Source organism: Pipistrellus kuhlii, unplaced genomic scaffold (assembly GCF_014108245.1).
Source record: "Pipistrellus kuhlii isolate mPipKuh1 unplaced genomic scaffold, mPipKuh1.p scaffold_m20_p_2, whole genome shotgun sequence".
NCBI classification, from domain to species: domain Eukaryota; kingdom Metazoa; phylum Chordata; class Mammalia; order Chiroptera; family Vespertilionidae; genus Pipistrellus; species Pipistrellus kuhlii.
In genome coordinates this window covers 2,903,708-2,916,393 of record NW_023425515.1, presented here as the reverse complement: position 1 = coordinate 2,916,393, position 12,686 = coordinate 2,903,708, and the positions used below count along the sequence as shown (strand labels likewise).

Sequence of the window (12,686 nt, the reverse complement as noted above, 5' to 3'; positions counted from 1 at the left end):
AGGTGGGCGCCTGGGGATTGGTGACATGCCGAGCTTTAGAGACAACAGAAATTCAGGTGTGCTTGACAGGCAGCCGGGCTACATTCATTTACACCGAATTGAATAAAAACAGCGAAATTATTCAGTCCCTTTCGACAATCTGGGGTCATCCCTCAAGTTGAAAACCACACAATTGCTAACAGAAGATGCTGATTATTTTGAGATGCTCGGAGGAGGTGATCTAGCACAGGTTGGCACCCCCTCTTTGTAAAGGGCCAGGAAATAAATGTTTACGCTCCTGTGGGTCACATGACCTCCATTTCAGCTCCTTAGCTCCACAAGGATAATGAGCAAGCAGCCTCTGACAACACGTGAGCAAATGCGCCTGGCTGTGTTCCAATAAAACTTTATTTACAAAGCAGACAGGCGGTCCCAGGTAGCCTGTGGGCCCTAGTTTTGCCAGCTCCTGAGCTTGAAGATCAGCTCTCTCCTCCAAACAGTGGAAAAGCACCATCGCTTTCTTTTGAGAAATGGTTTTCTTTTCACTGTGTCCAGGCTCTTTGGTAGCGCCAAGAGCCTGAACATCTACCGTGTTTCCCCGAAAATAAGACATCCTCCGAAAATAAGACCTAGCACGTGGAAAGATAAGACATCCCCTGAAAATAAGACCTAGCGCAACTTTGGGAGAAAACATTAATATAAGACACTGTCTTATTTTCGGGGAAACAGGGTACCTAGTATGTCTTCTACAGTTTTCCCACCAGCTGCCAGTGCCCTCGTGGGGGTGAGGGGGCGGGGGACCATCTGGATATTTCCTTGTCGTTTGCAGAGAGATAAGAGGCCACTGGAGCTACACTGCTCGGGCTCAAATACCAGTGAAGCCCTGGGTCGGGCCATTTAACCTCTCTGTGCCTCAGTTTCCTGGACTCAGAATGGGGAGAATATAGCACCACCCCTCATGGGGTTAATTCTGAGGATGAAAGAGTGAATATGTAAAGCATTTGGGACAAGAGTCTGGAACACGGCAGGTATACAACAAAAATAGTTGCTGTTATTATAATTATCTAATCACTTGCTACCTTTACCCAATGTATGAATTACTACAAAATGTAAGCTCCCCTCTCCCCCCCAAAAAAGTCTTCTGCAGAGCTGCTCTTCCTGAATATCCAAACTGTCTCATCTAAGGTGTAGCCACCCCCACTGGAAGGGGACAGTGTGTGGGGAAGGCTGGTTCAGGTGGCCAGGAAGGTGGAGGAGCCTTTCAGGATTGCACACAGCACAGTTGTCCAGAGCTGGTGTGGCTCAGTGGATAGAGCATTGACCCATAGATTGAAGGGTCTCCAGGTTCTATTACGGTCAAGAGCCCGTGCCCGGGGTACAGGCCCGACCCCCAGTGGAGGGTGTGCAGGAGGCAGCCAATCAATGATTCTCCCTCATCATTGATGTTTCTATCACTCTCTCCCTCTCCCTTCCTCTCTGAAATCAATACAAATATATATTTTTAAAAAGGTACAGTTATGTTTCAGACCAGCACTCCCCAGGAGACCTTGCTGTGAGAAATAGTCTCTGGATGCCATCCCATTCAGCAGCCATGGGGGGCTACGGAGCACTTAAAAAGTGATGATGGGCCCTAGCCAGTTTGGCTCAGTGGGTAGAGCGTTGACCTGTAAACTAAAAGGTCCCAGGTTCAATTCCAGTCAAGGGAATGTACCTTGGTTGCAGGCACATCCCCAGTGGGAGGTGTGCAGGAGGCAGCTGATGGATGTTTCTCTCTCATCCATGTTTCTAACTCTCTATCCCTCCTCCTTCCTCTCTGTAAAAAAAAAAAAAAATCAATAAAAAAATAAAAATAAATAAAAAGTGATAATGGTGGGATGGAACACTGATCATTTACTTAATGTTAATTAACGAGCCACGCGTGGCTAACGGCTGCCCTTGCGGAGAGCACGGCTCTGAAGGGAGAAAGCACTCCTCAGTCACATCCCCTGGGACCCGCAGGCCCAGCCAAAGGCCTGGAGACGAACCGCAAGCAGCTCTGCGGGTTAGCGCGCAGCTTCCAGCACTAAATTAACAAACAGGTGCGTTCCTCCCCCTTCACGGTCTAACGTCCTGCCTCTTGGCGCTGAAAAGCCTTGGCTCTCGACTGCTCCGCACGTTAATCAGCCAAACGGAGAGGGAGCCCAGATCGGCTTCTCCTCGGCAGCATCTCAGCGTGCCCAGAAACAGCGGCCAATCAAGGATGCGGGAGCCAGGAAAAGGTCCACGCACCGCAGTCAAACCGCTTTGCACCAAATTCAGGAGCCGCTCTCCTCTGCTGAGGGTGCTCGGCGGACTTGGGATTGAAAAGGGAAATCAATGGGACAGAGGAGAAGAGAGCCCAGCACCTGTTGTTATTGCAAAAGAAACCACAACCGTTTCAGAAGACACGAGAGAGAAGGAGGAGGGCAGAACTCCAGGGCTCCCCTGGGTCACGCCACCCAGGAGGGTCCTGCAGGCCTCTGCCCACTCCGTTCTGTGCACACTTCAGACTTACCTTCAGGGTGGCTGGCCTGGCCCGGGGACCAGATCCCCTCTGACTCTCCCACGGGCCTGGAAGTGACTGGAACAGAGGCCGCAGAGCCCAAAGGCTCTAGGCCGGCCTGACCTGGTGGCTCATCAACATTCTCAACAATGGCCCATGGGTGGTGGCTCCAATAGGGCCAGTCCCCCCTGGACACCCAAACAACGGGCAGGCTCCATACATTACCTAAAGCCAGGCACTTGGAAGTAATGTGTGGCTCAGGGCTTGAGCGTCCACCCATGAACCGAGAGGTCGCCGGTTCAATTCCCAGTCAGGGCACATGCATAGGTTGCCAGCTCCATCCCCAGGAGGCAGCTGATTGAGGATTCTCTCTCATCATTGATATCTCTCTCTCTCTCTCTTTCATTAATGTATCTCTCTCTCTCTCCACACACACACACTCTCTCTCTCTCTCTCTAAAATAAATAAAAACATATTTTGGGGGAAAAAAGAATTGGGCAAAAATGTCTGTCACTGTCACATGGACAGAGGAGGCATCTGGTTTGGGGGGTCCAGCTCGCCTCCTTCAGGTTACCAGGTACTTCGCGCATATTCTAATTCCCGTGCCATGCTGATGATCTGAGGGCTCCACCCCAGGTGGATTGTGGGAGGAAGAGAAACACTAATAGAAATATACTTAATTTCCTGAATAGAGCAGCAGGTCAGACATGATCAGTCTATTGAATCTCTCAAGACCACGGCTGGAGGCTGTCAGATTGGCTGGAAAAGAAGCACATCTTAAAAAGCACACCGCCTTCCCTTGGCTGCGGAGCAGTTCGTGGGACACTGGCCGCCCCGGGCAGCGGAACGAGACACACCGATGACTCACGATGACTCACGGCAGCCTGACATCCCATCTCCCAAATCAAAGAGACCTTGTCAAAGAGCCCCAGGCCCAGGCCCCAATTACTGGGGAAACGCTTCAGGAAGCACGAAACCTCAGTCCCCAGTGTCTGGGGGACTTGAATTGGAGGCCGACAAACCCAACCGAGCCTCATTCTAACCGAGGGAGATCAGAGGGCCGAGCCAGCAGAGGCATCACGGCGCAGGCGCCGCCCTCGGAGCAGAAGCCCTGGGAGAGCTGGGGAAGGCAGCGAGAACCTTCTCCTGGCTCCACCGAGAGCAGCGGGGTAAGGTGTGCCTCAGACAAACACATCACACGTCCTTTACACAGAGGCTGCGTTATATTCGTCGTTCGTAGCTTCACAATAATAAATCTGTGCTCCTGTAAGTCTATGGAAGCCTGGGAGACGGAGGGCAGGAGTGGGAGGAAGGTAAGGTGAAGCTGAACGTGGGGCAGCTGGCGACAAGAAGTGCCTGCAGGTCAGCGATGAGCCGCCTGGATCTGGCTCGGCTAAGAAAAACCGTGGCCTTGTTGAAGAATGTTCTCATTACAGGAAAGGTGGGCTGAGGGACAGAGGCCAATGTGAGTGACGTTCTAAGGTACTAGAGTGGGCCCTGAATCACGCGGGTCGGGTTAAGGGTTCCCATATCAACCCTTAACACGATCCGCGTGATTAGGGTTCCCACAACTAGGAAGATCTCAGGCCCTCACCAGTTTAGCGCAGTGGAGTGTTGGGTCGGCCGGTGGACTGAGAGGTCCTGGGTTCGATTCCAGTCAAGGGCATGTACCTCGGTTGCAGGCTACTTCCTGGCCTGAGTGCTGGCCGGGGTTTCTGCGGCAGGCAACCCATTGATGTGTTTCTCTCACATCCATATTCCTCTCTGTCTCTCCCTCTCCCACACTCTCAATGGAAAAATATCCTGGGGTGAGGATTAAAAAAAGAAAGAAAAATCTCACTAATTTACTCCTTGCGAGTCAATCCAGCTGTGGTTTGAATGCAGAAGTGCCCATGGGACGAATGCACACGTAGTTTCTTGGGGGGGGCGCCACCAAGACTCTGCGCCAACGAGGAAAATCCCGCCTTCTCCCCAGGCCGCTCTGGGGCCGGGTCTGTCTCAGCCAGCTTCCTGCCAGCCTGCTCTGGGCCCCGAGTGCCCGCGGTGAGCTCACAGCCTGCCCGGCAGCATGCGTCTCCAGCTGCTGTCCCCCCGGATGTTTACGTTTAGAGGTCCTGACTCCTTCGATGTAAATGCCCCCTTCTCTCCCCAACGGGACATCAGGGCCACCAGAGCTGCGTATGCAGGGAGATGACATCACCTCTGCATCGCTTCAGGGCACACAAAGCAACTCCGTACAAACTACGGGACAACACAGAGGCAGGTTCCCCACAGCCCAGGCCCCACGCAGTCTCCTGCCCACCTCCGGGGCCTCTCCCAGCTCCAGTTCCCGCCATGTTAGGACCAGAGAGGCCACAGCCAACGCCCAGGACCATGTGCTCTCTGCACTCGGGTGTCACTACAAAGATGCTGACTTGCACTTTTCTGAATCGAATCACAAGCGTGTACAGAGACGATTAGAATGTCCTAATTCCTATGGCAAACTGCGGCTCACGAGCCACATGCGGCTCTTTGGCCCCTTGAGTGTGGCTCTTCCACAAAATACCACGACCTGGGCGAGTCTATTTCAAAGAAGTAGCGTTAGAAGAAGTTTAAGTTTAAAACATTCGGCTCTCCAAAGAAATGTCAATCGCTGTCCTGTTGATATTTGGCTCTGTTGACTAATGAGTTTGCCGACCCCTGTCCTATGGATTCCCCCGGAATGAACACAGATGCATTCACACATACACTGCACACACACTACACACAGAGATACTCTCACAAACATATACACATACACACAACTATGTACTAGTGCAAACATATACCTTCCTTAAGATGAAACAGACGTTGGCTGTTTCACTCCGGGGTACTTTGAGGAACTGGTGTGGTCCCCCAAGCCCAGCCAGACCCATCACTCACCTCTGGCTGTCAAAGTAGGAGTCTATGTTCGGATGCGGGGCGCCGGCCACGGCAAAGTTGCTGCTCCCGGTGTCCACGAGAATCTGCAGCTTTGGTTTTTAAAGGGAAGAGAGAGAGAGGCCATCAGGTTACTTGAAAGAGACCATACTCTTGAATGATTCTTCTAAAAATTAACTACTCATCATTTATTACTTGGAAAAACTTAAATCGATTAGACCGTTTTTAGAAAGCTGCTATTAAACGGACAGGTGAACCCAGCCCAAGAAGCAGCTGGCAGCAGGGAGGGGAAACGGTTTTGCCTCGCAGATCCACAGCAAGCCTTACAGAGAACAGATTCCGAGAGATAGCGGGGCTGTCCTTCCTAAGCCACTGGCACGAACAAGGAAGACCCTCTCACCCCGGGCTGTCGCCAGGTCTGTCACCGGGCTGGGCCCAGCGACTCCCGCCTTTCCCGTCTCACTTGGAAATCCCGATCCATCGGGGCCTCTCTCATCCCTGCTGCTAGCACCTGGGAACTCTGGTCACAGGCCTCATTTTTTTGTTTCAACGAGGTATAATTTACAGCTAATACAAATGCAAGATCTTTGATTTTCCACTGATACATTTAGATTAAGGTGACCGGATGTCCCACTTTTGGCGGGACAGTCCCGATTTTTAACAAATTTGTCCCGCGTCCCGGGACAAATTATTAAAAATCAGGGTGGGACAAACTGTTAAAAATCGGGACTGTCCCACCAAAAACGGGGCATCTGGTCATCTTAATTTAGATGTGGTGTCCCTGCAAACCAAGATACAGACATTTCTCCTCTTTCCACAAGGTCCCTGGATGCCCCTTCCCAGTCAGTCTCTCCTGTTCTGCAATTCCCATCACTTCCTACGTCATTCAGAATTTGGATTGAGGCCTCCACACTGGGCATAATGGACGAAATCTTTGGCCATGGGTGACTGGCTCAGAGTCCAACCCCCCCTCACCCCCCTCCCCCGGCCCCCCGCTCCCCCTCTTCCCCACCCAGGGAGGGGAGGCTGGAAGCTCCAATCCTCTTCTTCCAGGTACTTCCCCATCCTCAGGGGCTTTCCAGAGGCTGGCTCCTGAAGTACTGGGTGTGGCTCAGAGGGCTTGTCAGGACTAACAAAAGGCCTTTTATCACTCTGGTCACTTGGGAACTTGCTAGGGTTTCAGGAGCTCTGCCAGGAACTGAGATGAAGACCAAGTATATGTTTCTTCTAACACATCACAATGTCACACGTGATCCGTGAGCGAACAGCAAGGGTCCGACCTGATCCGCCATCGGAATGAAATTTGCAACAGCGGACACCCGGTGCAAGCAACGTGAGCTAACGCAGAGTGTCCCCCAAAATGTATGCTCACTTTAACAGCTGATAGGTATTTTATTTAATAAACCTGGCTTTGAGAAGACTGAAAGGCCAATTCCAATGTAACCCTGAAGTTTGGGCGGGAGGGAGCGGGGAGGGGGGTAGCAATCTGGATCTGTGCCAGTCACCTAAGGTACATCGTTGGTGACCTATAATTAAGTCACTGCCCCTTTCTCCACAATCCAGTCATACAAGACCTGTTACCTAAATGCTCCCATTTTACAGATGCCAAAACCATGAACAACACACAACCCCCGAGGGGGTTATCAGCGCTGGTGCCAGGCCAGGCCCTTAGAGAGGGTCGCAAGGCCCCTATCCCAACCCACCGGGCTTTTTGCAGTGCCCACGAAAGGTCCGGAAGGCCCCGTCCATATTTTGACAAAGAAGCCAAAGGGGATAAAATAAGGGCTTCCACCATATTGGTTTGCTCAGACTTTGGAGGTGACTCCTCGGAGACCGCCGGTGTAACAAAGCTGTGTGATTCCATTCCTCTAAGGCGTTGCTTGGGTTTCTTTGGTCTTCTATAGCACCTTATCATGACTCAGTGTGTGTGTTCCCATTTTGGCGGGACACCCTACATATGTAGCTCCCAGGGCCCCGAGTCTAAGGCCTGGGTTCACATGTTTCCTGGAGGCCAGGTGAGCTTTGCAAGTTGCCCAGGTGGAGGCAGCAGGGAGGAAGGGGGATAAAGCCAGCATCCCTTCATGAGGCCCATCGGGGAACTTCAGGCCTTTCAGAGAAGGGAGTGCAGTGAGAAGTTATCCTTCTCAGCCATTCAAAGTCCCAGAGAACAAGATATGGATTCCGGAACCAACATCCCTCCTCTCCCAGCCGTGTCTACAGCCGCTCCCCGAGTCCTGCTGGCAGCCACACAGCCCACAGCCCAGCAGGACTCCGGTTCCCAGGCTGGCATCCACACCCCCGCCCCCAGCGCCTGCGCACAGGCGTGGCCAACGTGGACACAAGACTACTGTCCTGTGCACAATGGCCCCAGTGACGGGGACCGTCTTGGCAGGCATCGCACCCTTCTTTCCTGGGTGTGTAATTCCACCCACAGCCTCTGCCTCATGTCAGAACCCCGTCCTGCACACACCCCTGTCCTCACCACCCTGCCATGCCACACGCTGTCCCTGCTTCACAGAGGCGGGGGCCACACACGCGGAGACAGCCCCCCCAAACACAGGCTGTGCCACGTCACACCGATGACTCCAGCTGCCTGGGCATTCTGTCCCGCCGCCCCGGCCAGCTCAGCAGAAGCCGGCTTCCAGAAATATCCACAGCCATGCACGGCTCGGCAATATTGGTCACCGCCTCGGCCGCTCCTACAGTGTGATTCAAGGAGACACATCACCCCGATAATTGAGGCAGCCGCCCTATCAGGCGAGGGATGGACATCCAGGGAGCAGTAAACATGTGGGGGCGAGGGGGTACGGAGGGGAGGGTTGCTTCTGATAATGTTTCTGCGCAGTAAACCAGCCAACCCTTTTCCTGCCCGATGGTGCTGGGAACGGACATTTCTCAGGTTGATTTCTCCCCGGGGCCAGGGCAAGCAGTGTCAACTGAAAAGGAAAAAAAGGAAAGATTGCCACTTGCCCTATAATTGTGTGCCATCCACTGTAAAGGGACGAAGGGTCGGAATGGGAGGCTTGGGGTGCAGGTTTCGTCTGGACACCACACCCCTCTCCACAGGCCACCAACGTCACCTGCTGCTTCCTTTATCCCGGGAATTCCCCAAACCATCTCCTGCCTCCTCAGGTTCAATGCCACCCACACACATGACAATCTCACCCCTGAGCGCACCAGTCAGCCCCACAGGGACGCTGAGAATACACGTGGCCTCAGATTCGTGGCATGCTTTGTGCACACGGCTGCACGCCGCCTCCCACGGCCCCTAGCCCCTCCTGGCGATGCCGGGGCACTAACCACGCAGAGAGCCACGTGCCGACTGCCGCAATAGGTAAAGGGAAGAACTGGTTATGGACCCGGTGAGCGATCAGCAGCCCTGGACTTCTCAGATACCACTGTCTCTTCTGCTGCAGGTGAATAGGAAAATTAGCAGATAATCTAAATAATGACCCGTTTAACGCAACGGTTCCCAATCACATCAGCGGCCCGTCTCCCGGCGGCTGCTGCCAGAGGCCCACGCAGCGTCCTTCCCGGCCCAGCCACGCCGGCTGTCGGCCTACAGTGACTCCAGGGGTTGTCGGCGCCCCACTTGCTAATAGGGTCCTTTCCGCGCCTCGGCTCTAGGAACGAACCTCATTTCCTTCCACACCGCTTGTGAAAGAGAGCAAAAATGATTGCCACGCGCCATTTCTCCACAATCTAGATAGAAATTAAGGTTGTTTCTATAAAGAGGGGGTGGGGGGGGGGAAACCATTTCCAAACACTTAACACAACCAGATGTTGAGGAACTTCGCTCGGAAGAACTGGTTTGTGCCGTGTACTCAGGCTCTGCACGCGTGTGCACACACACACGTGTACTCAGGCTCTACACGTGTGTGCACAATACATGTGTGTACTCAGGCTCTGCACATGTATGCATACATGCACACGTGTACTCAGGCTCTGCACGTGTGTGCACACATACACACGTGTACTCAGGCTTTGCACGTGTGTGCACACATACACACGTGTACTCAGGCTTTGCACGTGTGTGCACACATACATGCCGGTGCTTCTGCCATCGCACCACAGGACCGGCTAGGAAAACCCACATCCAGAGTCCTGCAGACGGATTCCTCGGCTCCTTGGAAAACCACGGCTGCCCTGCCAAGGGCACAGTGGGGAGGGGAGGGCCGGGCCCAGCTGCCCGCTTCCAGGCAGGGCCCCAGCTTTCCAAGGAGTGCATGGCGCTTGGCAGGGAGAGACGGGTTGCGGAGGGTGAGGTGGAGAGAGCAGGATCTGGGGTGTGGGAAGGTGGGTGTGGGGTCCCCGTTGGAAGAGCCGAAAAGTCACGCCCGGATCAGAAGCCTCTGGACACGGGAGCTGCCACCGCCCCTGTTGCCGAAACCTGTTCCCGGGTGGCAGGGCGGTGACAGAGGGAGGGGTGCTCCCCGAGTCCTGAACCTTCCAAAGCACCCCTCCCCGACGGGAAGCGGAGAGGGGAAGGTGGCGAGATGTTAGCAGGTGCCCAGAGCTGGCGGATACGGTCCGCTCCTGCGGGTGCTGCCTTAAGTCCACTTCCACCTGCGGCCCCAGGACGCAGCCTGCACTGGTCCAGGGGGAAGGGGGCACGCGGGGAAACCTCTGTTGACCGAGGGCAAGCTGATCTTCTCTTCCCCAAGAGACAACTAAAAACACCCCAAACCCTTCCCATCTTGTCAGGGGTTTTAGAAAATGGCATTTCAGCCAAAAATCAGCTCTCTCTGCGCGTTTCCCGAAGGAGCGGAAACAGACCCTTTTCCCAGGGGCAGTGTCTGACCGCAGGCTGTTCTGCAGGCCCCTCTGGCTTGAGCTGGGCCTGGCGATAGGAAAGGCTGTTAGGTCTGAACTTCCCCTTAAACACACGGATTTCACTTCATCTTATTTCCCAGCATCCCATAGTGTCCGCTCCTCGTCCATGTTTGAAAAAGAACAATGAAAGGAAGATGACGTGCACACACTGGCAGCAGCGGGCACGATGTTCAAGTTGCTCTTCCAGTCAAACCTCAGTCCTCAGATGCCTCCCAGCTCCAGCAACCTGCTTCACAGCCCGGGAACCGTTCCCACCCATACCTGCAGGACCAGTCCGTGCCTCTCAGGGGACAGACAGAGGAGAGAATGCACAGGGGCGGGTCAGTTCACCGCTACACCTTGGGTTGTTGACAGGAAATGGTGCTGTGAATATTGGCCTGGTTTTTGTTGTTGTTTTTTGTTTTTCTCTTGGAAGTCTGGAATGGATGAACTCCATTTACGTGATTTCTAATGGGGAAAACGATGTGGGTGGTTTCAAACAAATTGCTTCTGGAACAGCCTTGGGAACCTAATTAGGATGGAGAACCCCTGGCCCACGCCCCACTGTTTGCTGCCTCCTCACTATTATTCCAGAAACTAAGATTTCTTTTCATCGAGGTCAAAGACACGGACCATACCGTTTGCCATCGGACCCAGATTTGAGAGGACAATTAAGGGGCTCTACATCCAGCATTCACATTGTCCTGCAGCCACCACCACCATCCACCGGCGGAACTCCTTTCTCTTGTAAAACTGAATCTGTCCCGTGGAACAAGTCTCATCCCTCCTGTGTGCCTGGCACCCACCAGCAGTCTGCTTTCTGACTCGGTGAACTTGACCTCTCTATGTCCCTAGTGAGTGACGGGCGTATCTGGCTGAGCTTAATGTCCTCAAGGTTCGTCCATGCAGGTGTCAGAATGCCCTCCCTTTGGAAGGTTGAATAATAATCTATTATATGTAGAGGCCACATTTAAAAATCCACTCATCCAGCCCTAACCGGTTTGGCTCAGTGGATAGAGCGTCAGCCTGCGGACTGAAGGATACCAGGTTTGATTCCGATCAAGGGCATGTACCTTGGTTGCAGGCACATCTCCAGTAATGGGTGTGCAGGAGGCAGCTGGCCGATGTTTCTCTCTCATCGATGTTTCTAGCTTTCTATCCCTTTCCCTTCCTCTCCGTAAAAAAATTAATAAAATATATTGGAAAAATAAGTAAATAAAAATCCATTCATCCACCCATGGACACTGGCTCTCTCAGTTTGGAGGTGGTGAATAAAGCTGCTTTGAACACAGGTGGACAAATAACTCTTCAAAATCCCATCTCAAGGTTTGACAGGAACAGCCCCCCCGCCCTCCAATAAATATTTAGTGAGCGGCTACCACGTCCTTGGGCCACGGGGAGGAAGAAGATAAGGTGTCTCTGACAGAATCCACCACCTAATTAATGATCAGACCAGCTCCTCTGCATAAGGTTTTCTGTCTGTTGAATTGACTGAAGGATGGTGAGGCTTAAAGCGCAGGTAACTAGAGGTCGCTCATTGAGGTTTACCCATGATTTAAAAGTTTAATTTTCCAGCCCTTTCCCTCAACACACTTAAAACCCCCCCACACAACGTGTTTATGATATTTGCCAAGGCAGGATCGCCAGTTTTAAAACTGTGTATAACGACAACCAAAAAAGCAAGTTTCCCGACAGGGAGAAGAACTGCCCATCGCACGCTCCGTTACTCTGCGCCGCGCGTACAGGTGGCTGCGTCGTGGCTGCGCCGTGTTTACAACTCACCCACCACCGGGACCTGCTAGGTCAGCCTCCCAGAGTTCCTTCTATGAAAATGCACTTGTGCCTCTGACCAACATGAGGGGCTTTGAAAGCGGAAACGATGACGTCAGTCCCAAGGTCAAAGGCACAAACACCTCCCTCCCAGCTCCCCGGATGCCTGTACTGAGCGTGTGCACGGAAGTGATGGGTAAGCCGTGGTTCCCCGTGTGCGGCTCCGTGTGGAGGGCCGTGGCCCGCTGCCCAACAGGCACCTTCTGGAAATCTACGACGTCACCCCACCTCCCGCTCTGTGCCTGCTGGTCCGGCCACCCACACACTTGGACTTGGACTTTGGAAAGGCCACTGGCTTCCGTTTGGCCGCCCTGTGCGAATTCCAGGGCAGTCACTTCAGAAACAGGCTATTTCTATGTGGTTTGTAAAAGGCTTTGGCGTTTCTCCCCTGCCGAACCCACGAGAAAAAAGCAAGTATTTTAAAAGGCACGTAGCAATTCCAGACATAATCTCCGCGGAGACGGTGGAAAGCCCTTCCAAGTCGGTGCCTCTCAGAAAAGACCTTCAATCCCCACGTTCGGAGGGTGGCCAGCTATCTGAAAGGATGCCAGCCCAGAGGAGAAATCACAGATGCATCTTTCTTTTGCGTCCAGACCAGTGAAATGCAGTGTTCTCCTAACTGGATATAGAACAGTCACAGGGAAAT

General features: G+C 53.2%; 1 protein-coding gene across 4 annotated transcripts in view; it reads right to left on the bottom strand.

The window, feature by feature from the left end:
• The window catches only part of BACE2 (beta-secretase 2), a 61,840-nt gene that overhangs the window by 33,929 nt on the left and 15,225 nt on the right, over window positions 1-12,686 (bottom strand). For all 4 annotated transcript variants that reach the window (XM_045585257.1, XM_045585258.1, XM_045585256.1 and 1 more), the window contains exon 2: window positions 5,402-5,490. In XM_045585257.1, coding sequence (XP_045441213.1) covers window positions 5,402-5,490 — 89 coding nt within the window. The remainder of the gene's footprint in view (window positions 1-5,401; window positions 5,491-12,686) is intronic.